The sequence below is a fragment of the Sinohyriopsis cumingii genome, chromosome 6 (genome assembly GCF_028554795.1).
Source record: "Sinohyriopsis cumingii isolate HCF-2022 chromosome 6, ASM2855479v2, whole genome shotgun sequence".
Lineage (NCBI taxonomy): Eukaryota > Metazoa > Mollusca > Bivalvia > Unionida > Unionidae > Sinohyriopsis > Sinohyriopsis cumingii.
Window position 1 is genome coordinate 75,957,681 of NC_142966.1, and position 25,669 is coordinate 75,983,349.

At 35.8% G+C, this 25,669-nt stretch overlaps 1 protein-coding gene across 1 annotated transcript; it reads left to right on the forward strand.

Moving 5' to 3' along the window:
* The first annotated feature begins 6,818 nt into the window (after window positions 1–6,818).
* Window positions 6,819–25,406, forward strand: LOC149797244 (procathepsin L-like). Its single transcript, XM_089961941.1, has 10 exons — window positions 6,819–6,883; window positions 8,661–8,842; window positions 11,609–11,751; window positions 13,588–13,746; window positions 15,458–15,490; window positions 16,026–16,214; window positions 17,442–17,607; window positions 20,306–20,411; window positions 22,648–22,761; window positions 23,758–25,406. Exons 2-9 carry the CDS (start codon window positions 8,683–8,685, stop codon window positions 22,745–22,747), a joined length of 1,056 nt encoding a protein of 351 aa, XP_089818067.1. The 5' UTR covers window positions 6,819–6,883; window positions 8,661–8,682; the 3' UTR covers window positions 22,748–22,761; window positions 23,758–25,406.
* Window positions 25,407–25,669: the final 263 nt, after the last annotated feature.

The following is a 25,669-nucleotide window of genomic DNA, read 5'->3' on the forward strand; positions in this document are numbered from 1 at the left end:
TGCCACATAATAAAGAATAATTCTCTCAGCTTATTTGCTAATATTTTCTAAACCTTTTATTATTTTTATTTAAATAATGTTATACCTTTGTATGCATTTAACTGAATATTTGAGGCAAACTTTCTGTTTCGTGTATTTTGCAGAACATTCAGTTTAGGTTTCAGGGATGGTAATCTAACATCAATTCTCTAAATTAAATGTTTCTTCATACATGTGGACTCGCACAGTTAATCTCATTTTATATAGGACTCGTCATCTAAATAAGTATAAATCTGTGTTGTGTTCGTCTTTGAATTGTTTCCTTATAAAAAGGATTTTTTTTTAAAGAATACCAAGTGATGCTTCCATATTATTCCAGTAATTAATTTGTGTCATTACAAGCCTTGATTTGCAAATAAATTGCCAGCCTTCAAAAATTGCCATTTCCCATCGACTGGGACGATTGAATTGTTATATGGGGAAGAAATTATATTGATATGGCATATCCATTGGTAAAGATAAGATATTGAACTACCATTTGGGCAACATATCTCAAACATAGTTTATGATCATAGGACTAAAACATGCAATAGATTTTATGTGTTGTGTTTTACTTGAGGTGAAAATTAATATGGTAATCTTAACAGAACATGTTTGTTGTTAAAATGCGTATGACCGAACGTTACAGTCTAATATTTCTTTGTCCATGGAGAAGTAAACTTTATAAGAAAAGATTTTCAAGACCTGAAAAGATAGCAGGAATTGGCACTGATTTGTGGATTGTAGTACATGCTGCCACATAAACAATTAGAAGTAGTGTATCTATCATTTTGTCATATTATATAGAGTTCATAAAGTATGTCTTTTTTATATAAACAGATGAAATACTCGATATTTTAGTCTGCTATTTGTAGCAAAGTTATCTGTTTAAGTGCAGTTATTTTCTCCTTTAGAAACATTGTGTATATGTAGAATTATATAGCTCTGAATTCTGTGAATCTCCTGCATTGTTTTAAAAACAACTGGATATGTAATGCGTGTTTGTATGTGTGAGATTCCCAATGTAAAATTATTTAAAGCTGTTTTAGTTAACAATTAAGGATAAATTATTTGTTATGAGTTTTGAGCTGTGATGAACCAAATTAAAATTTTTACTTAATTTCACATTAATTTTGTTTTCTTTCTCTCTATCCATCACCCAGTGTGTATTTATTTGTTGCTGTAACAATTGACCACATGATGGACTTTAAGAAGGTACAAGATGTTGGAGTTTGTAAACAAAACATAACTATTTCATTACCGCATTATAAATCTAGTTCTCCATCTACCATTACCAAACTTTATAAATATATTGTCTTGACTCTGGTGCAGGAATAAGTGCCTTGATATCTGGGTCTCATGGTTGTTGGTTACGGTCGCAGTGATGGCAAAGAGGGATATACTTTCTACATGACATCTTTGGTTTTACATCTTTATTTAAGACCGGGACTGTAGATGGTTAACACTTTGAGGTCACCTATCTAAAAATGAGTTTTGCTCATTCAGTTTTTTATCTTGCACTTTCAGCAAAGTTTGTGGAAGGCTTGCACTTATGAAGCCGAATAATAATTCAGAGGTCGTGATTTCTGAGAGTTAAAGAAGAAAAATTGTTATGTTCAGTAAATTGGTTTAGACTTTGTGCTGTGACCAAAGCTTGTGGATGGCTTATATTTAAAGGAAACGGCAATGCGATTTTAAAGTCAAAAAGTCAAATGTAAAGAGTTACTGTGACTCAATGAATAATGGGCTTCCCACAGTTTGTTTTAGAGTAAATTCTGGATGGGTTGCACATGGAGGAAGAAATAAAATGGGAGTGACAAGGTCATTTGTCAAAGTCGAGGAGAGTCTGATACAAAAATAATGGTTTCTGCACAGCATGTTAAGTTCAAGACCAAGTGCCTATAAAAAAGGTCAAGTCATTCAGAGCTGTTTGTTAGGAATCTCCAGAGTCATCCAATTCTTACTATTACCTTCCAAGACAACTATAGCCCATTTCATGCAGACTTCGGTGAACTTCGTAATTTGCTCGGAATTTTGATCACGTGGCCGGTGGTCAGCTGACCGTAATAGCCACTCAATAGGTGGTGGGCGAAATATGGCTAACGCTTCAGCATCAGCATCAACTTCTGTAACTACTTGAACATAGTTTATCGAGTTGAGAAATGCATATTTAACAGCGATGGTGCCGCAGATATTGACGAAATATAATATTGGAACCATCCTGTCTTATTTTCGGGAAACTTGGGCGGATTTCAAACCCATACGAGAGAATATCTTTGAGCTGTTTACATCTGGACATGTACATATAAGTAAGGAAACGGTGTCGAAGTAAATTTAATCCTGACAATCAAAGAGTAAGTTGTTCAAACTATTTCTGTGCATCCGAAACGTCACTATAATAAAATGTGTTTCATATGAGTTTATCAGATTTGTTTTTGAAGGTCTGTTGATAATTTACCTATACATTTCAATCATTTAATTAATTTTATTTATGAAATATTCATAAACATCAATGGACGCCATTTTGTTATGTACATGTACCCACCAGCGTTTAATTGGCTGGAGTATAAAGTAACTCGGGAGGTTATTCGGATAATTACGGAGCAACTCGGTTAAATTCGGTATGAAATGGACTAAGGGGGTAGGCGCATAATGTACTATTCATGGTACCCTCTCATGCAATGCAGTTAAGCACATTGTGGGCAAGATAGTGTTGTTAAAGGCAAATAAGCTGACCAGCGATGGTACAAGAAAATGAATTGAAAATGTATAGGTTAGCCAACACCTGCTTCTAGTTTCTACATGGCGTTGCTGGGACCAGACGTAAAGTCTCAGATATGCCAAAAGGCTACTTTTATGATTTCCCTAATGAGCAATGAAGAGGTGGGATGTTCTATACAACTGCAATCGTCTACTATAATTGTCACTCTATATTAACATGGCAAGCAATGCTATTTGGTTTTCTAAGCTTTAATTGTTGATCTTCTACCCGCCTGTCAATTGTCGCATCTCCCGTACATTATAAATCTGCATTTATTATTAGTATAAATATTTCAGTCGAATATATTTATGGTTGTGATCCATATTGTGGAACAAATCTCTGCAGAATGGATCAACCCATTAATGACCGAAAAGAAATTCCAGGAATCCAATATAAGAGTATTTATTCATTTTAACTGATCAACATTTTCAAATTGCACCAACTAGACACAGTGAGACTCTGTTCTGAGAAAACACCATGTCGATACGCCCTTCCTTTTTTTGGGGGGGGGGGAACCGATGCGGTAGCCTAATGGTTAGAGCATCCGCCTCGGATGCGAGAGATCGTGGGTTCGATTCCCGTGAGACGCCGTTTTGTGAAAACACCATGTCGATACGCCCATCTATTTGGTGGTGGGGGGGAACGGGACCGCTCCAGTGACCTAGTTGTTAGAGCGTCCACCTCGGATGCGAGAGGTCGTGGGTTCGATCGCCGGCCGAGTGATATTAAAGACTTACAAAAGTGGTACTAACAGCTGCCTCGCTTGGCGCTCAGGATTAAGAGGTTAGTGTTAGGACTGGTCGGCCTGGTGTCACGATAATGTGACTGGGTGGGACATCATGCGACATGATACCCCAGTGCTAGGCATCACTATAAACTGTCACATTGCAGACATCGTAGCGATATGACTGAAAAATTGTTAAAGCTACGTTAAAAATCAAAATCACACACTCACACTATTTAGGGGGAGTGGCGTTAACAAGATCATTAAAATGTATGCTACACTGGCCATATTGGATTTCTGATTAGAAACCATTTTACAGATTCAACAAGATGGACGCCATACTAGAACCAGATCGGCTCCATTTTTAATATTTTGACCAACAAAAATCACACGAAGTCTTTTGCTGAAAATGTCACATTATCACAGCATAATGACTTTCCGTTTAGGAGGAGTAGCTGTAGCAGGATTTTCAAGATGGCTAGGCAGGTGACCACAATGGCTGTCCAATCGGCACCATTTTTATTTAGGACCAACTGGACATCATAAAAGGCCTTATAGGGAAACCTCATATCGATATTGCAGTTCCGTCCTTGAGGAGTAATGATAACAATAATTATAAAGATGGCTGCAATTTCTGTTAGAATTCCATGTTGTTTTGATCATCCATTTAGAAGGAGTAGCGATCACAAGGTTGCCAAGGGGGCCAGTGTGGTGGCCATATTGGATGTCTGAATGCACGCATTTCTTTCAGAACCAGTTTAATTTTGGGATGAAAGTTGACTTGTAAACTTTTCGTGACAATCCTCGAAGTAGTTTAATGCGAGTAGCGATAACATACGTGTGTTCGAGCACCGACTGACGGCCATAGAACAAATGATGACGGATAAGAGGGCGAATCACCTTTGCTTGTTGAGATTGTAAATGGATTGGAATAATTTAAAAAAAGATCGTTTAATCGTTTAATACATACTGTGTGACACTCATGTGAAGTTCTTAATTTGTTCATAGTGTGAGGTGCCTATAAAGTGAAATCACAAGACCTTATCCCGTGATTGTGACAGTAGGTACCGATGTGCACTTTTAGCAGCCTAGGGAGTGGGAATTGTGAGCAGGATTCACTGGCCAGACTGGTCACGTGGTAATTGTGTCATCCACTGAAAGAAAAGAATGTTCTTCCCAGTTAAACTTGCACACTTCATGCTTTGTTTCCTTATAGATTAACTATTAAATGTAAAAGTCAAGCAGGATACATTATTATTTCGTACCCATTCAGCTATAACATGGTTAATCTGGCATTTTGATTCAGATAATTAGTCTGATTCTGTATCACATACCCAGATTGGAACTTCACTGGTGTCTCTTTGACAACTTCATGTTAATACTTTTCGATACAGTGAATCAGACTTTCAGAATCGCAATTTTTATAAAGCTAAGAATATTCCAAAAGTGAAAATATGAGGTATGTAATATATAGAAAACCATGTTATTGGGACCAGACGTAAAGTCTCAGATATGCCAAAAGGCTATTTTTATGATTTCTCTAATGAGCCTTGAAGAGGTGGGATGCAAGCGTCTCCTTTAATTGTCAGTCTATATTAACTTGGCAAGTAATGCTATTTGGTTTTCTAAGCTTCAAATGTTGATTTTCTACCCTCCTGTCAATTGTCGCATCCCCCGTACATTAAAACTCTGCATTTATTATTAGTATAACTATTTCAGTCGAATATATTTATGGTTGTGATCCATATTGTGGAACAAATCTCTGTAGAAGGGATCAACACATTAATGACCGAAAAGAAATTCCAGGAATCCAATATTAGAATATTTATTCATTTTAACTGATCAACATTTTCAAATTGCGCCAACTAGACACAGTGAGACGCCGTTCTGAGAAAACACCATGCCGATACGCCCTTCCTTTCTGGGGGGGGGGGGGACCGCTCCGGTAGCCTAATGATTAGAGCGTCCGAATCGGACGCGGGAGATCGTGGGTTCGATTCCCGTGAGACGCCGTTTTGAGAAAACACCATGTCGATACGCTTTTCCATTTATGGTGGGGGAAACGCTCCGGTGACCTAGTATTTAGAGCGTCCACCTCTGATGCGAAAGGTCGTGGGCTCGATCCCCGGCCGAGTCATACCAAAGACTTACAAAAGTGGTACTAACAGCTGCCTCGCTTGGCGCTCAGTATTAAGAGGTTAGTGTTAGGACTGGTCGGCCTGGTGTCACGATAATGTGACTGGGTGGGACATCATGCGACATGACGCCCCAGTGCTATGCATCACTATAAACTGCCACATTGCAGACATCGTAGCGATATGACTTAAAATTGTTAAAGCTACTTTAAAAATCAAAATTACACACTCACACTATTTAAGGGGAGTGGTGTTAACAAGATTATTAAAATGGCTGCTTCTCTGGCCATATTGGACTTCTGATTAGAAACCATTTTACAGATTCAACCAGACGCATAGGATGTCTAGTGAAAAAATGGAGGCCATACTAGAACCTGATCGGCTCCATTTTTAATATTTTGAAAAACAAAAATCACAAGAAGTCTTTTGGTGAAAATGTCACATTATCACAGCATAATGACTTTCCGTTTAGGAGGAGTAGCTGTAGCAGGATTTTCAAGATGGCTAGGCAGGTGACCACAATGGCTGTCCAATCGGCACCATTTTCATTGAGGACTAACTGGACATCAAAAAAGGCCTTATAGGGAAACCACATATCGATATCGCAGTTCCGTCCTTGAGGAGTAATGATAACAATAATTATAAAGATGGCTGCAATTTCTGTTAGAATTCCATGTTGTTTTGATCATCCATTTAGAAGGAGTAGCGATCACAAGGTTGCCAAGGGGGCCCGTGTGGTGGCCATATTGGATGTCTGAATGTCTTTCAGTACCAGTTTAATTTTGGGATGAATGTTGACTTGTAAACTTTTCGTGACAATCCTCGAAGTAGTTTAATACGAGTAGCGATCACAAACGTGTGTTCGAGCACTGACTGACTGCCAAAGAACAAATGATGACGGATAAGAGGGCAATTCAGCTTTGCTTGCTGAGAGTGTAAATTTATTGGAATAATTTAAAAAAAGATCGTTTAATACATACTGTGTGACACTCATATAATGTTCTTAATTTGTTCTTCATGTGAGGTGCCTAAAAAGTGAAGTCACAAGACCGTATCCCGTGATTGTGACAGTAGGTACCGATGTGCACTTTTAGTAGCCTAGGGAGTGGGAATCGTGAGCAGGATTCATTGGCTAGGCTGGTCACGTGGTAATAATATCATCCACTGTTAAGTAAAAGCTATTTAAATGCTTTCTGTTGTTACTTGATTCAGTCGGAACATTGCTTTTCGTTCTTTTGGGACTGGGTAAGTTGAATGTTTTGATTGATATTTACAAATGAAAGACAGTGGAATGTCCACCATAGTGCTTGCTATTGCATGAGATATACGATATTTGAATATTTGTTTATAACCACAGACCATTAAAATTTTGTGCCAGCATATACATGTTTGAAGTTGATGATTGATTTGGAGGATCCTCAAATGCATTTCATGATTTATTGTGAAAACATTGTCCAGTTACATCTCCAACTACCAACTAATTCGTCATTTGTTTTTATGCATTGTTCTTATTCTTCAATCTAGTAATATTGGTTTTCTTTAACTTCAGGTGGATATTTTTTATTGGCATTGAGAATTTAGCAGGACAAAGAACCCATTGTTGTATAATTTTTTCAACCCCAAAATGTTCATCTTATTTACACAGTAACAACATGAAACTAGCTGCGTTATATGGAAATAAATTGCACCCAGTCTGCTGTATCAGAATTGAGTAACGTGGGCAACTTGTAATAAGGATGAAAATTTTGGGAAACCTTGTTGGATGTAACACTTATTTATGACATTGGCTTCAGTATTGTAAATTGTCCAGAAACTGATTTGTAGATATAGCTTCAGTCTGCACTCGGATTTGATGAGAAGTTGCCTTTGACGGTGTATACAGTAGTTGTATAAATATCATTATGATAGTTGTGAGAGTTAATGATATATATTATTTCATATGCAGCTTTTGTTACAAATATGTCAGTACATGAGGTTCTCTGAGACACAGAAATCAGCATAAAAGGATGCATGAAAAATCCAACTGCCAAGTCATACAAGTTATGGGATTTGCACCCTTCTCTTGCATTTGACCTATTTATAGAAAGCAAGTATCAGTCATGTAGTGTGTTGACTGTCAAACAACGGTCTCGTGATTGTAAAGGATGAAAGTAAAGATGAATAGGTTAGATCTTAGCAGACAAGGAAGTTAAGACACCTGTTAATTGATTGCTGGCACATATTGTTTTGAGCAAAAGACATATGCAAAGGACATTAAACACCTAACTTGAGTAAGCTTAACCTATCCGTGGTGTTTGGAACACTTGCATTTTATCATTGACCATATTAAGAAAAATAGTACCAGTTGTCAATGATATACGAATTCCCATGTTAATTGTCATAAATCTTCATTAAAATCAGATATTTATTTCAAACTAATGTGAAATCTCTTAGTGGATTCCTTCTAGCTGTTGCATCACAAGATAGTTATCACTGTTCTCAGTTGCCTAGTTTTTCATTCTATACCAAGTACACAATTTGGTACAGTTAATGAGCATTAACAGTCTGATGACTTCTGTGTTAGTGGTCCAAAAATACACTCATAATTTTCTGAATTATTGCAAGGGAAATAAATGCATTATCATTGGGTCTCGTATTTTCAGAGCTGGGACTCTTTATTTGTTTCAAGGAGGGAGTCATGAACTTTAGATTTTATACTCTGTTGAGAACCCTGGTACTGCAAATAGACTTTATGCATTCCACTGTATACAAAATTTATTTTAGTTTCTGATGCAACAATCGGGCATTTTTTCAAATGTTACTTTTGGATACAGTTTGACATGAAAATTTGGACAAGTGTTTGAACAAGACCGCTAAATTAATTGCCACTTTGGTTCTGTGTTGTACCGAGTACATGGAAGGTCAGCATAATTTGTTGTTTTTTGTCAAGATGGTAAAAATCTTTTGTCAAAAGTATAGTTCATTTGCCATTCTCAAGTACAGTAGGCAAAAAAATTAAAATATTATGTTTTTGTATTTTCAGAGTCTTGGAATTGAAAACCATAATGATGTATGCAAGTATTCTGACATTTGTTGTGGCAGCATATTTGGTAGCAGCAGCACCAGGAGATCTCAGTTATGTACATTGGTTTGAAATTGAGCCAGCCAATGAAATCCATGCAAAGATAGTTGGAGAGTCATGGGAGCTGTTTAAGACAAAATACAGTAAGTCAAATTTGCTTTAAGTTTTGGCTAGGGAATATTTGATAACCTTTGCCTGTCCATTGCTGTAACATCAGTAGCCCAATGCCTGGTCGCCCCTCTAATTTCATATTGGGATCCTCCTGTATTCTAAGTGTGGTGCCTGTCAGGCTTGTCAGAGTATAAAAACTTATCAGAATGTATTTTCATGATGTTGACATACCTGCCCTAACATTATGCAATCTTATTGAAATTAGATCTTCGTTGTCCTACATGAAGTGGAGATACGACTTTAATCAGATTGTAACATGGCGTATCATGATATAAAAATGATTTTGTATTCTCAAACCTCCTGACAGGATCATGTTTAAAAAACAGTTTTCAGTAATATTTGAATATAGAAAGTTAAAAAAACACCTCTTGAATGTATGCCTATTACATTAGCATGCATAAATGGTAAATAGTCGTGATTGGAGCTGATGTAAAACTATCATTTGGGCAGTTTAAATAGCAACAGTTACAAGGCATAGAAGTCAGATATAAAGCACAAGTTTACATATTACTGAACTGGCTGACAATAGCTTGTGAGATGTGATTGGAGACTGCACTGGATGATCCCATTCGGTTAATTTGCATAGGCAAGATCTCCGAGTGGAATAGGAGCACCACGCTGAATTGAACCATGAGATTAGTTCTCTTTATTATTATCTTGTTAAAATACTAACCATTCATCGACCTATGTTTGTCGTGTTGATTAAAGCTCTGAAAATGGCTGAAAGACAATAATAAGCACACGCTTTTTTGCACAGTTGATATGTGTTGATAAATTATTGACACCTGTACTGGACAGAGGCATTTGTTACTGCTGTATTACCTGTAAAGCCTCATTAAAGTTGAAAATATTATTCCCCACCCACCCAATCAAATGATCATTCCCAAATGTGATGTGCATTCATTTTTCTTTAAAGACGAGAATACTTTATCCTCAGACTGCATTACAGTTTTGACAAGAATCACTTGGAGGATCCATTCAAATTTGAACACTATTATTAGTCCATATCTACTGAATGTAGTGAGGAGACCAATAACACTTGCATTACCTTTGAACGCTATGAAATTTATATTTGAAGTGTAGTAATTGCTACATTGTGTGACAAATAATATTCAAACAGGGGAAATTTTGGGGATACTTTATCTGAAGTCAGTGGTTGTGGAATTTGAGTCAGCACTTGTGTTTATCGTAAATGTCACCTGTCCTGTGCTTTTGTCAAAACTTTTTTTCTTTGATCACTGTCTGCCTGTAACTTGACTCTCTTGCATAGATGCTAGGAGCTTGTCACTGTGATGAAAGTAATACACATATATTTATAGCAGTGCAGACCGTACCAAAATCATGAAAATATTTTTAAATTAATACAGAGATCACAACCAGTGATGGTCCGAACTTAATATTGGATATTGATCACAAAGGCGTAACAAATCATTGGTTGCTCATGTATCGGTTGTTGGTTGTGTTTACAACAGAAAGTTGAATTTCTTTGTCAGTATTCTGCTATATACTGTCAGACGTTTTGTCCGTTTTTGTATGCAAATTTTGTCCATTAGTTACATATATGTATATCTAACTCTACCAATAAGTGAACTTGAGCATCAGAAAATATGAATGCTATAATGTTTATCAGCATTAACCAGTTTTACTTTTTCAGTGCTTGACATGTCAGCATTGTTAGGCAATCTTCAGAATTGAAATATTAAAATTCTGTTTGTTATAATTCTACACATTCACAAACTGAAGTCTGAAAAAGATCCTAAGTTTAAAGTTTGCTGGCACAAGATGCTGTTATTGTTGTTTTTCATATTTTCCTGGGTTTCTCAAGAAGATTTATTATGATTAGTTTGTTGTAAATAAAGATTGCGCCAATATGACTTCAAATATAGACACCATGATGGCCATTTTGTAAAGCCTCATGCTTGATCTCCTCCAGCATGGAAAGTTGTATTGATATGGGGTTTCACCAAAAGACTTCTTCCGATGTCTGGTTACTTTTAAATGAAATGTTGCCATTCTGACTTCAAATATAATCACTGTCATCCATCTTGAAAATCTTGTTAGTCCCACTTATCCTAAACAGAAAGTTTTATTGACATGGGGTCTTCATCAGAAGTCTTCTTATGGTGTTTACATGGTTCTGAATGAAAATAGCGCTGATCTGACCTACTTGGCAGCCATCTTGCTCATATTGTCATAGTGTTTTCACCAAAGCATTCGGTATGGTATCCGGTTTGTTCTAAATACAGATCGCGCCAGCTTGGTATCCAATATAGCCACCATAGCATCCATCATGAAAATCTTGTTTTGCCATTCCTACTGAATGGAAAGTCATAACAACATGGAGTTTTCACCAGAAGACTTATTATGATGTCTATGTTGTCCAAAATGAAAATGGTGCCAGTGTTACATCGACATACGACTGATACAATGGCCATCTTGAAAATCCTATTACTACCTTTTGAACTGCCTAAATGAAAAGGGTGCCAGACTTGCATCTAGTATAACTAATACAACAGCCATCATTGTATTGAGAGGTGAATATGAAATGGGCATTGTATTGAGCAAGCAAAAACAACAGAACACATGTGGGGGGGGGGTTATTGCTAAAATTAGAAATTCAGTGTGATTTTAAAATATTTCTTACTTGGACAGAGCCTATTTATAGCCTATGGGTACTAGGAAATCTGTCTTTTTCTTAGAGCTGTATATTTTGCTTTTGGTTTATTCTACCTTTTCAGACAAACAGCATGAGAACACAGAAGAGGAAGCCTACAGGCGCTCTATTTTTACTGAGAACATGAAGAAAATTGAGATCCACAACCAGAAATACAAGAAAGGAGAGAAAAGTTACTGGATGGGAGTGAACCACTTTTCAGATCTGGTAAAGTATTTTCTGTTGATGCAGTATAATGTAAAATTTGTTAGAGATTTTCTTGTACCTAGCCAAGTTAACCTGCAGCTTGACCCTGCATCAGGTGTTCCAATAATATATCTGTTTTATGGATTATTTGTAGGCCCTATTTGCAAATATATTTAGTGAAGCTCACTGTGTGGTTTTAATAAGATCTGGAAAATGTTCTGTATGCAAGGAAGTTGAAAATTGAAATTAATTGATCAGGGCTTTTTAGGACTGAATTTGTTGACATTCAAGAGGCTGTCAATAAACCTTAACTTCTGTCACAGTAAAACATGTGCTTCCTGTGTTAGTTGATTGTTTAAGAAACATAATTGACTTCAGGAATATTCCTTTCCATCAATTTTAATAGAAATTATATGCTTTGACTTGGTTATTGTAAAATCAGCTTATACGATGGTTTCTGTGAGTGAATGAAAACTATTTTTTATGCTAGTTTTGCTATGATTGGTCTATTCAGTAAGCTTGGAATCAGTCTAAAATCAGCTGTGGTGATCTTTTATCTTTATGGGGTTTTTAATGGATGCTATGGAGGGAACTTTCTAGTGCACAAAGCGAAAAATAAAGGTCACTGGCTTTTAAGGGGACATCCATAGATGAACCCTGTTGCAGGATTTTACCAACTTGAAGGCAGTATATGACATACCTATTGAGATGATAGTGGCAATGACTGAAATATAGCACACACTATCACTAGACCCCCATTAAACATACCCCCACATCTTTTTAGGCTGATCACATGAATGTCATGCTTCAACCAGCATCATAGGTTGCTCACCAGCAGTTTGCTCAATCCAGGTGTGAAGATAATGGCTAGGTAGCGGGGTAATTATCCTCGATTATCTTATTCAGGAAGTTGTAAGAAAATGTGTCATTGAGTGATGCAGCTTGGAATCAGGTACAGAATGTTAATTTAACATAACGTCTTTTAGAGGTTAGCTGTAAACAAAATATCATAAAAGCATATTGGAAGATTCAAAAGCATAGTGGCCGAAATAACAAATCCGGACTGTGATAGTAAATAGGCCTGGATAGAACACTAGACCAAATGTTGACTAAGCGGAGGAAAATTAATAACCTTCAACTACACCATATGATCACTGCAGTGGCCTCGTGGTTAGAGCCTCCGCCTCAGATGTGGGAGGTCGTGGGTTTGAACCCTGGCCGAGTCATACAAAAGACTTATTAGAATGGTCCTTACAGCTGTCTCGCTAGGCACTCAGCATTAAGAGGTTAGTGTTAGGACTGGTTGGCCTGGTGTCAGGATAATGTGACTGGGTGTAACATCATGCTACATGTCTGCAGCATGATGCCCCAGTGCTAAACATCACTATAAATGGCCACACTGCAGACATTGTAGTGATATGACTGATTTATTTTTTTAAAGCTACAATAAAAATAAAAATCATCACACACTATACAATATAGGTCACTGAATGTTTTTGTACTTGCTTCTCAGCAATACCTTTTTCAGATATAATGAATTGAATTGAAAAGTTTCAGCTACCCAAGTTTCTTCTGGATACCTATGCATACTTCTTAAAATTGTCCTGTCTATATAGAATGTAAAATAAAATTGGTGATCAGATTTTATTTGGATTTTGGACAGTTCACAGAAAACATTTCATTGGAAATTCAGTTATTAAGGTACAATATCCTATCTTAAAAACTGCAGGACAAGGATGCCTCGCTAACTAATAGATTTTAGAAACAAACTTTGAAGGGTTAGATGCTGGCAATCTCACAACTCAGAGCTATGCTATACGTTCATATAATGTTTATGAATGGTATTCTCTTTTTCAGAAAGCAGAAGAGTTCAATGCACTGCATAGTGGATGTGTAAAGATGAGAGTCAATCTAACAGATACTACCTGCAGTACATTCCTACCCCCACATAATGTGATGCTGCCTGATAAAGTCGACTGGAGAGAGAAGGGATATGTAACACCTGTTAAGGACCAGGTATGCTGGGACTGTTGTTGTTATTCTTGGTTTACTGTGTGAAAACATTTGCTGGAGTGCAGAACAGAACAAAAAGTTAATTCACTCATGATGACATCCAAGGACATGTAATTGCTGCATGTTCAAGGGTTCAGAGTTTGGATTACATGACCACTGGCATATTTTTGGACATGATAAAGTTTTAGAACCACTTACCTGCCAAGAAAAATGCGTTTTACATGGGTCAAGCATGATGAAAGTACATATTAACGAGTTATAACCATCTTGTTAATTTAAGAATAGCAAGTATTTTGTTGTCGCACGTGTAGGACACATAGCAGAGATTAGCATCGCTGTTCCTAAAAGTGTTGTTTGAATAATCATCCTCATTAACTTTTAACTCTAAAGATAGAGTGAATTTAAGAACAAAGTGAGGATTAAATAAACTGTACTTTTCTTGACGAAATGTGGAGGGGAAACGGACATCTGAAGGTCCACAACTTTGATGAGTTTTACGCCTAATTATTTTGAAAAAGTTATAAATATGCTTAGTATCATTTGTACACAGGTCTGACTTGTTTGTTTTGAAACCCTGACTTTAAAAGTTAAGAGATTGATTGTTTAAAGAAAGATTTTAATTTAGCATCAGTCTAAATTGAGATGTCATTGAAGAAAGTAGCTCTGTATTGTGGTCTATTTGGTGGGTTGACTTTGGTAACTCCCCAGCACAGTGAATAACATGATAAAGTATTTTGCTTGTGCCAGTTGACTAAGTAGGCTAATTAGTCAACATTAATAGGAAAAAATAAACTAATGGATAATGTTTTGTACACCATGTTTAATATGGATAGATAATTAAACTTCATTTACTCAACCAGTCACATTCTCACCCTTTCTAGCTAAACCAGAACATTAACAAATGCTGCCTCTAACGAGTGTTACTCTCTTCTTGTGATGGAATTTAAGACATTCTTATTTGACTAGTGTTAGAACTGAGGTTAGCATTAAAGTTCTTGCAGCCATGAAACATGCAGAGTAAAGTCCTCGTTGAAAGTTTGTGCCATGTACAAGATTCTCACAACAAAATGTTTTGAAAACAATTTTGTGAAATCCTAGAATGTGAGTTGGACACTGGTTGAATATATTTATTAAATAAAATTCTTCCCAGTTAAGCTTGCACACTTCATGCTTCGTTTCCTTATAGATTAACTATTAAATGTAAAAGTCAAGCAGTATACATTATTATTTCGTACCCATTTAACCATAACATGGTTGATCTGGCATTTGGATTCAGATAATTAGTCTGCTTCTGTATCACATACCCAGATTGGAGCTTAATTGGTGTCTCTTTGACATATTCATGTTAATATATTTAGATACAGTGAATCAGACTTTCATAAATTCCAATTTTTTTAAAGCTAAGAATATTCCAAAAGTGTGAAAAATGTGTTATATAACAAATACAAAACCATGTTTATATTTTGTTACCATTGGTGGTGCGGAGGAGAATTCACTTGATTTGGCTTGTGAATGCATCTCAGCAAAACATCATAGACATCATTCTGCCATATCGGACACTTTTGTTTACCAGCTTGTAAATAAACATGTGTGCAGTTTTATATATATTTCACATTGAAAAGAAGCCAATCATGCCCAGGTCTGATAAATTACAGTTTCAAGTAAATCGGGGTTTTCAGCCTGTTGTTAATATTTACTATGTGTTCCTTTTCAGGAGCAGTGTGGCTCATGCTGGTCATTCAGCACAGTAAGTATTTTTACAGTATATTTTGCAGTTCTGGATTCTTACATCAGAAACGTGATGGTTTCCATTTCCTGAAGTTGTTTAACTTTTACTATGCATAAACATAGATTAAATTTCCAGTTTTTTAGACTCCCCAGGTGATGATTATTTTGTCCAAAAATCAGTTATTCAGAATATCAGTTTTAATCAATGAGGATGTTTTTGGTCCATATGAACAATCAGTATAAACAAATGACATGTAAATGATTGGTGATTTATAGCATAGGCATTTTGCAGTGTTTTTGAATCGCATCAGTCAGCCATTTGAGTCATTTTCCCAGCCAACCTACCATATATTATGGGGTAGTAAGTCAAGTCTAGACTTGGAGCCACTGAGAATATGAATTGAGAACAATGGCAAACAAGTTTAACAGATTTTGACATTAAAAAGAACATTATATGTGGGAGAGGGGATTTAATGATATTCTTTTCTTGACAAATGTCTGAATTATGGGACAAAACTAAAGGGTTTAAATTTCTTTGCTCTTCTCTTTCTCAGACAGGTTCACTGGAGGGTCAGAACTTCCACAAGACCGGTAAGCTGATCAGTCTTAGTGAACAGCAGCTGGTTGATTGCTCTGGTGACTTCGTAAACCGGGGCTGTTGTGGCGGTTGGATGGACCAGGCCTTTGAGTACATCAAGAAGTACGGTATAGAGACAGAGGAGGCATACCCATACAAAGCCAAGGTATAAATATATATTTAATTGTCTTGCCTATTCTTGTAAATGGCTGAACAAATGTATCACAACATATGATCAGCTATCATGCAGCATACCATTCTGTGTAAAAGGTTTATTATAGGTATCTCCATGAAGATTATGTGGTAGTGCGTGCTGCAGATAACACAGTGATTTACGTACTGCATGTGAATCCATATTTTTCCTGAGTCCAAGTGTATTTTATTTAGTCAATTTAAGCAATATCTCTCTTAATTCCACTCAAGAACTCTTTTCACCAGCAAGAGTGCAAAATGGTAAAAACTCTGTGAGCACTGTGTCCTGTGGTACCTGTCTGAATTTGTGTTAGGGCTGTTCCAGTAAAACATACTTTGGACACAGAGAAGGCACTTTTAATGTGGAGTAGTCTTCCAGTGATGCAATGTCAAATTTATTTTGGATTGTCATATTGAACTGTTTGAGTAATCAGAGTACCCTGTTTGAGCCTTCTCTGGATACCATGTATGATTAAATCGTACAGCACTGTATCTTTTTATTATACACACCCAGTGTGAACAGCAGGTCAAGGTCCAGTACTAAATTGGAAATATGAATAGTGTTCAAAAGTGATCATGATCCATGATTATATTTTACAACAGCACCAGAGCTCATATTAGTATACACGGCTACAAAAGCAAATAAATTTATATGGTCTTTAGTGCTTACTTTATTTTAGAAATCATTAATAACATATACAAAAATGACCCTGATCAGCTGTTACATAATGCAACAGCAGATCTGGATCTACCCTGCTAATGTTGGGATATATGTTTCGCAATTAATCTGTTTTGTTTTTAGAATAGAATAATTGTTTTTTGCAAAACTACTAAATTTGGCAGACATCTTAATATGGTGGCCATCTTGAAAATCTTGTTATTGCTTCTTCTTAATGGATTACCCGGTGAATATAGGTTCTCACTACAAGACTTCTAATGATGTCTAAATTGACTTAAATGGAAACGGTGCCGATTTTACATCCAGCCTGGAAATCATGTTATTGCTGAAGAATTCTTGGCTATGAAAACAAAAAACAGCCATATCTTTGTTTTTCTGGGGAAAAAATTGCCAGTAAAGTGTTAGTCCTTGGACGGAATTTCATGCAGTCAGAATTGAAATGTAACTCATCACACCAGTGAAGATTTGAAATGACAAATCTTTGATATCTTTACCATCAATGGTTTTTTATATTTAAAACAGGATCAAAAATGCCAGTATAGTTCCTCCAAGGTAGTCGCAAAGAACACTGGCTGTGTGGATATCGAGAGTGGCAGTGAATCAGCCTTGCAGCAAGCTGTTGCTACCATTGGTCCAATTTCCGTAGCTATTGATGCCAGTCACAGCTCATTCCGGTCATACTCAGGAGGTAATGACAAAACCACCCATTTTTTCTTCACCTTAGGAAGCTATTTGGATCATCTATAAGAAAGCCTCTGTAAGGAAAGTAGTTTAAAGGGGTCTTCTCTAGTTTTCCAAGATAAATGGTCCCTTAAGTTCCCCTTTTGTCAAGTTTAAAGACCAAATAAGTATAGTAGCAGTGTCCTATTTTGCCTTAGCTTTAGACCTAAAGAGCTGATGGGATGGTATATTGTCCATCATCTGTCCATTAGCCCAAGTTTATTACCACTACGTTTCCAAACTACTTGGAGGTTTGCCATGAAAGTTTTCACGCATTCATGCCATGGTCTAGTTGGTTCTGGACAAAAATGATACTGCTTGCAAATCCCATATATTGCTGCCTTAGTGGCCATCTTGAAAATCTTGTTGTCACTACTCCTACTTTGATGGTCATATCAACATGGGGTTATGCTGAAAGACTTCATATGATATTTACTTGGTTCTAACTGAGATTGGTGCTTATGTAGGGTGTAATAAGGCTACAACAATGGCCAGTTTGAAAATCGTATCTTCCGAATGAATGGTCATATCATCATGTGGCCTTCACTAAAAGCCATTATTTTCTTGATCTTAAATTAAAAAGACTCTGATGAGACATCCTATATGTGGCTGTCTGAAAATCTTGTAGGTACTCTTCTTCAAGGGAAAGTTGTTAATGCCTCGGATTTTTATCAAAGAGCTCTTATAGTGTCGGCTTGGTCCTAAATGAAATTGACTAACCCTTAATATGGACACAATGTTAGCTATCTTAAGCATATTGTTGATCTCTACTCTCAAATGGATGGCTATATCAATGTGCAGTTTTCAGTAGTAGTCTTCTTATGATGCTTAGTTGGTCCTAACTGAAAATGGTTCCAGTTGTATGTCTAATATTGCTACTCCCGATGAATGGATGATCATTGTGACGTGGGGTTTTGACCAATGCACTGGATTTTTTTGATAGATCAGAATGAAAATTCGTACATTTTATGGTCCTCCTCATAAGATGTGTACAAGACGAAATCACATTGCTCGTGCACGTTTTGTACAAAACAATCAAGGTGGAACTATTCTCATGTTTTTATGAATAGCTGTGAGTCTTGGTAAAGATTGTGGTCATAATCTGAAGATGTGCAGATCAACAAGTCGATTTGATGCTGATTTTTACTTGCAGCTGAATACATTGTCTGACAGAATCTTATGATTTCAACTGGTCTCAGTTTCTGATTGATCACTGAAACGCTTTACATATTGTAATCATATAAAGATGCACATGTAGACATATTGTTTTAATTATTTCTTCCCAGTTATTACTCTTTTTGACTTGGAGCTGTGTATAGTATATGACAGAATCTTGTCTGATTTTAGTGGCTGATCATGACACTTTGTACATGTGTTGGCAGTCATATGAAGATGTCTGCCTTCAACAAATCGCTATGCTTCCTCGATGTTTTGTTGCACATATTACCATATTCGACCAGCAGAGGAATAATATATTAGAATTTTCTGAATGAAACTTGATTGCAATTTTTCGTTCTACTGGACATGGACTTGAAGAGCTTATGGGATGGCCTATTGTTTGTCAATGTGTCCAGTAGGACAAGTTTATTATTCCTATTCGTAAAGTTCTTGGAGGATTGCCATGACACTTAACACATATTGATGTCTAGAAGGTCCTAAATGATCAAGGAACTGCTCAGACATTCAGTATGTTCACTGCATCACCCATCTTGAAAATGATACCTCTGCTCCGTCTGAGTAGATGGTCATGTGAATGAGGTTTTCACTAAAACATGTCTTATAATGTCTGGTTGAGAGAGAGAGAGAGAGAGACAGACAGACAGAGACAGAGACAGAGAGACAGAGAGAGAGTGGGTTTTCACCAGACAACATCTTACGGTGTCAAGATTGTCCTAAATTCAAATGGTTTTGCTGTGATGTTGAAAATGTTATCACTACTCCAGAAGAATGGATTGTCATATCAACACATGGTTTTCAGTAAAAGTTATTATGATGTCTGGTTGGTCCTAAATGAACATTATGCTGATCTGACATCATGATGGCTGACATGACAGCCATCTTGATAATAATATTATCTCTACTTCTCATAAATGGATCATTCCAGTTGCCAAAGTGGTTAGAATGTCCGTCTCAGATGCAGGAGGTTGTGGGCTAGCTTCTTTGCTGCTCAGCATAAAGATTGTTGTGTTAGTACTTGTCGGCATGATGTCAGGATAATGGGATTGGGTGGAAAATAAAGCTACATACCAGCAGCATGATACCCCAGTGCTAGACATCACTATAAACTGCCACATGGCAGACATAGTAGTGATATGACTGGAAAATTGGTAAAGGTACATTAAAAATCCAAATAACACACATACACACATTCTCTCTCTCTCTTCCAAATGGAAAGTTATATTGGTGTGCGGCTTTCACCATAAGACTTATTATGATAGCAGGTTGGTCCTTCATGTGGCTGCCACAATGAACGTATTGATAATCTTGTCCCTAATTCTTATGAATGGTTCTGTCATATCAAGAAGGATTTTTTTACCAAATGGACATTAACTCATAAAATTATTTCTGCTGTAACAAGCCAGACTGGAAAAAAAAAATTCCAGGCTGATCCAATTCCTTGTTCTTAAACAAGAAAAAGCACATAGATGTTTTATTTTACATTTCAGGAGTGTATGAGGAGGATGAATGCAGTAGTACAGACTTGGACCATGGTGTCCTAGCTGTGGGATATGGCACAGAGGATGGTAAAGATTACTGGCTTGTGAAAAATAGGTATGAATATGATGTACATTGTTCTATATGTTATGTAAATCTTTGGTACATCCAATGCCAGCACCAGATCCAACAAAGGCTTGGTACATTCAATACCAACAAGATATCCACTGATGTTTGGTACATACAAAACCAGCACCACATTCCACAAATATTTGGTACAACCAATACCTGCACCACATCCCACAATATCTGGTACACCCAATACCAGCACCACATCCCAAATGAGTTTAGTTTATCCAAAACTAGCACCATATCCCACTAATGTTTGGTATAATGCCACAAACATTTCTGTATTACTCAAACTTTTCCTAGAAGAGACATGCACACAAGTAAACACATACATTGTTTTGAAGTAGTGTAAACAAGATTTATGACATAGGAATATACACTGTGTCAAACCAGTTCTTTCAGCTGTTTTCCAACAAAACAAAAATGTAGTTTTGTATTATTAATATTTTAACACTTTCCAGATCATTTTAACTGTTCAGTGTCGGTTTAATTCAAAACAAATTTATACCAGTTTGATTAGGTTCATCTAAGAATACTGACACATAGGCACAAGAGTAGGCAGGTGGTCAGTAATTCAGAGGTGGGTGGAATGTGGGTTGTCATGATGCTTTTAAAGATTTTCAGATTTTCCAAAATTATTATAAAGTTTTTGTAAAAATTCTTCATTTTTCCAAAATCCTTACAAAAAAGAATTCTGTAGGATTTATTTTAGTAGCAGTTTTATATGTATCAGCAGTGTGATACATGTATCTGATGTATAAATCAGAATATTCATAGAAAAAATACGACGGTTAGTATGTAAAAATGGTGGCAGGATGAAAAGAAAAGGAAGACTCATATATCTTGTAGGGAAAACTAAAGTTTATTTTTAATTGTTTTGGTCAAATTCAGGGTTTGGGAATTAAAATACCAACACACTACGTTGATTGGACTTTATTCATACCCATCCCACCCTCCAACAACGTTTTGGGGGAGTATACATGAATGGGTGGCTTTTCCATTTGTCTGTCATGCTTTTGATTACTTAATTTCTCCTGAATCATCAAGATATCTTTTTGAGACTGCATGCTTTTCTATCATTACCGGACGTTGTAAAAATGTTATTCCCATTTTTATTACAAACTGGGTCAGTCACTCCATCATACCCTTGTTCAGCTATATCTTGTGAACCATTTGAGATATCGTCATAAAACATGGTATGTATTTGTATCATGAAAAATAGTCTCAGACAAGAGTTGTCTCATCATTTCTGAAAATTGGATATTCATATTTTGCATATCTTCATGATTTTGTAATGTCACAAGAAATGGTCAGAAATTATTTATTTACCTAAGCTTTGATTCAAATATTTGAAGTACAGTACAGTAACGTAACCACTGTCATTTTTCTCATTTTATTCGCTGTTTTTTTCAAAGAAATGTGAAGCACACTAGTATTATAACTTGTCTCAGTTTCCTTTCTGCTGCGTAACTATAATTTTTTTTAAACTAAGAGATCGGTCTTGGTATATTTAGAAGTGTTGGTTTATCTTCGTCGTCAAGGAAACAGCTCAGTATGCTTCGCCATAACTTTACAGCAGTTTCGATATATGGATAAAACTTGGTATAAATGTGCATCATTTCTAGGTGTCACATAGCACATTTGGGTGCTGTCTTAAAGGTCACAAGTCAGTAACTTACGACTAGAATATATGTCGTGTACCACATTGTGCATCATGCTTTCGGGGTTAAGGTCACATTCTGCAAGTCAAATTTGCACTTGTGCTTTCTAATTTAACAGCTTTTTTAAGATAAATGGTCAAAGCACGGTATATTTGTTTATTGTCACCAGGATATGATTGAGGTCTTCAGGGTCAACGGTCAAGGCCACAACCCAATATATTAAGGTTTCTTTTATTTCTCCTTTATATGACTAAGGTTGTTTGAGGTACAGGGATTAACCATAGTGTGCTTATGCATTTCAATTTGTTGGCATGTCCTTCATCACATTAAAAGTTTATCTTCAAGTTCAGATAAAAAATTTGTTTCTTAAACCCAACGTTTTCTGCACTTTTTCTCCTATGATCTTTAAGATACAACAATTTAAACATGGTTTATTTTAATGTCTGCACTGTAACTATATAGCACTTTCTTCAAAATCATAGATTTCATGATTGTGAATTTTCATGACTTCACTATAATAAGGAGGGGACGCAAATTCATCAATTTGTGTATTTCCTTTACAGCTGGGGTGAAAGCTGGGGAGACAAAGGCTACATTAAGATGGCCAGAAATAAGGGAAATATGTGTGGTATAGCAACATCATCCAGCTATCCATTAGTGTAGAGGAAAGTTGAGAGGTGAGCGTTAATTCATAGTGGGAGTGATGTACAGTTCTCCTTCATTTTAGCATAGTTCACTACATGGTGGGTTTGAATGTAACAATCACACCATAGATCCCATTTAAAACTTTAAGATAAACAAATGTCTGCTCTCCAGTATTTACAATCTTACAGATACATGTATCTTTTATTTCAAAACGTTTATTATCAACAAATTATTTTTTTCCTGTTAGTTGGCAACCTGTGTATATGACCGATGTGAGCCATTGTGTTTAATAAGAAGCTATTTCGATAAAATCCATAGATGTTGGTGGGTGGGAGCATGATGATTTTCACTAGTAATGTAATCTTGAAAGAAACAGATAATGCTGCATTTAATAATTTACAGATATCATATTTAAGAGACCTATCGTTTTAATTCTAGAATGGAAAATATGTTCTTCTATAAAATAAAGTACTTACATGCTGAACATTACAAACTGTTTAGATGCTAGTTGACATTCCTGATGCTGATGCTAAATAGGTGTTGTGCTGATGCTTTTAAATTTTGGTACAATTTATATGTTTTGAAATGATTCTTCCAACAATCATGTCATCTTTGTACTTTCACTCAGATTGGAAATTGTCACATACTAGGTCCTTTTTGGTAAATCAACTGTTGGATTAATAACAAACAAACCTTGAAGATTTATGTGGTTAAATTTGTTGTCTTATTTATTCACTATCTTAACACAATCCGACCAACGAACCAGCCTGAGATACTTGGGTGCTTTCATATCATTCATACATGTTACCATATCAATTTGCGCAATTGCCAACATGGCATTGATAAGCTAGATTTTCAAAAGTTGGAACTAAAATATTTAATAGGCGCAATCGTTTTCGAACTTGATTTACATGTTCACTATTTTAAAAGTTAATATCTATCAGGTCGAGTGAACATTCTCATGGACTTTCCCATTAAAAATTACTGAAGGATTTGTATTAAGATATCTCTGTTTTGATATTTTTCAGATGAGAACAATGTCACGTGTATCACTTGAAGATTTAAACTATGGCCTCATTCCAAGTGCTTCTACCGAAAGCTAAGTTGAAGTTCCTTAAACATCGTTTGTTCCGGAAGCAAGCCCCTGTGTTCAAGTGTAGATCCTGTATTTGTTTGGTGCTTTTATTGGATGGAAAACTGTGGAAGCTGCTAAGACCTTCCGAAGAATAAATGATCTTCATATTCAGAAAACGAAGAACATAATTAAGAATGATAATTATTGTATTAAAGATCTTGTTTTTATAATTTCATTTATAATGAATAGATCTTACAATTAGGACCATTCTCGATGTAAATACTACCAATGTTTACTGTTTAGTTTTGGATGGTGTTAATATATTAAAAAAATTTCACCATTCTCAGAATATTGCATATTGGTTTATTTCATCGATAAAATGATAATATGGCGCCAGTTTAGATGCTTTCTGCATTTCTACAGGAGAGTTGTGTTTATATCTTAAACTTTGTGATGCCACATACTAATGGATTATTCTCTCAGCTTCTTTGCTAATATTTTCAAAACCTTTAATATTTTAATTTAAATAATGTTATACCTTTGTATGCATAACTGAATATTTGATTGAAATTTTCTGTTTCGTGTATTTTGCAGAATATTCAGTTTAGGTTTCAGGGATGGTAATTTAACATGAATTCTCTAAATTAAATGTTTCTTCATACCTGTGGACTCGCACAGTTAATCTCCTTTTATTTTGGACTCGTCATCTGAATAAGTACATCCATGTATAAATCTGTGTTTTGTTTGTATTTGAATTGTTTCCTTATAAAAGAGATTTTTTTGGATAGAACACCAAGTGATGCTTCCATATTATTCCAGTAATTAATTTGTGTCATTATAAGCCTTGATTTGCAAATAAATTGCCAGCCATCAAGAATTCCCATTGCCCATCGACTGGGACAATTGAATTTTTACATGGGGAAGAAATTATATTGATATGGCATATCCATTGGTAAAGATAAGATATAGAAGTACCGTTTGGGCAACATATCTCAAACATGGTTCATAATCATAGGACTAAAATATGCAAAAGATTTTATGTGTTGTGTTTTACTTGAGGTGAAAATTAATATGGTAGTCTTAACAGAACATGTTTGTTGTTAAGATGCGTATGAACGAAGGTAATAGTCTAATATTTCTTTGTTCATGGAGAAGTAAACTTTATGAAAAAAGATTTTGAAGACCTGAAAAGATAGCAGGAATTGGCACTGATTTATGGATTGTAGTAAATGCTGCCATATAAACAATCAGAAGTAGTGTATCTATCATTTTGTCATATTATAAGAGTTCATAAAGTATGTCTTTTTTATATAAACAGATGAAATACTCGATATTTTAGTCTGCTATTTGTAGCAAAGTTATCTTTTTAAGTGCAGTTATTTTCTCCTTTAGAAACATTTTGTATATGTAGAATTATATAGCTCTGAATTTTATGAATCTGTCTGTGTTCGTGTCAAAAAACTGGATTTGTAATGGGTGTTTGTATGTGTGAGATTCCCAATGTAAAATTATGTAAAGCTGTTTTAGTTCACAATTAAGGACAAATTATTTTTATGAGTTGTGAGCTGTGATGAACCAAATTAAAATTTTTACTTAATTTCACATTACTTTTGTTTTCTTTCTCTATCCATCACCCAGCGTGTATTTATTTGTTGATGTGAGAATTAACCATATGATGGACTTTAAGAAGGTACAAGATGTTGGAGTTTGTAAACAAAACTTAGAGGTTACCATGATTGAAATAATGTCATTCTTTATGCAGATACCTTGAGAATGACCCAATACCTTGTTAGGTTCTGATGACTTTGACTTGGCTTTGGAAAGGCTGGATACTTTTCGTATCACTGACATACAGTGAAACGTAG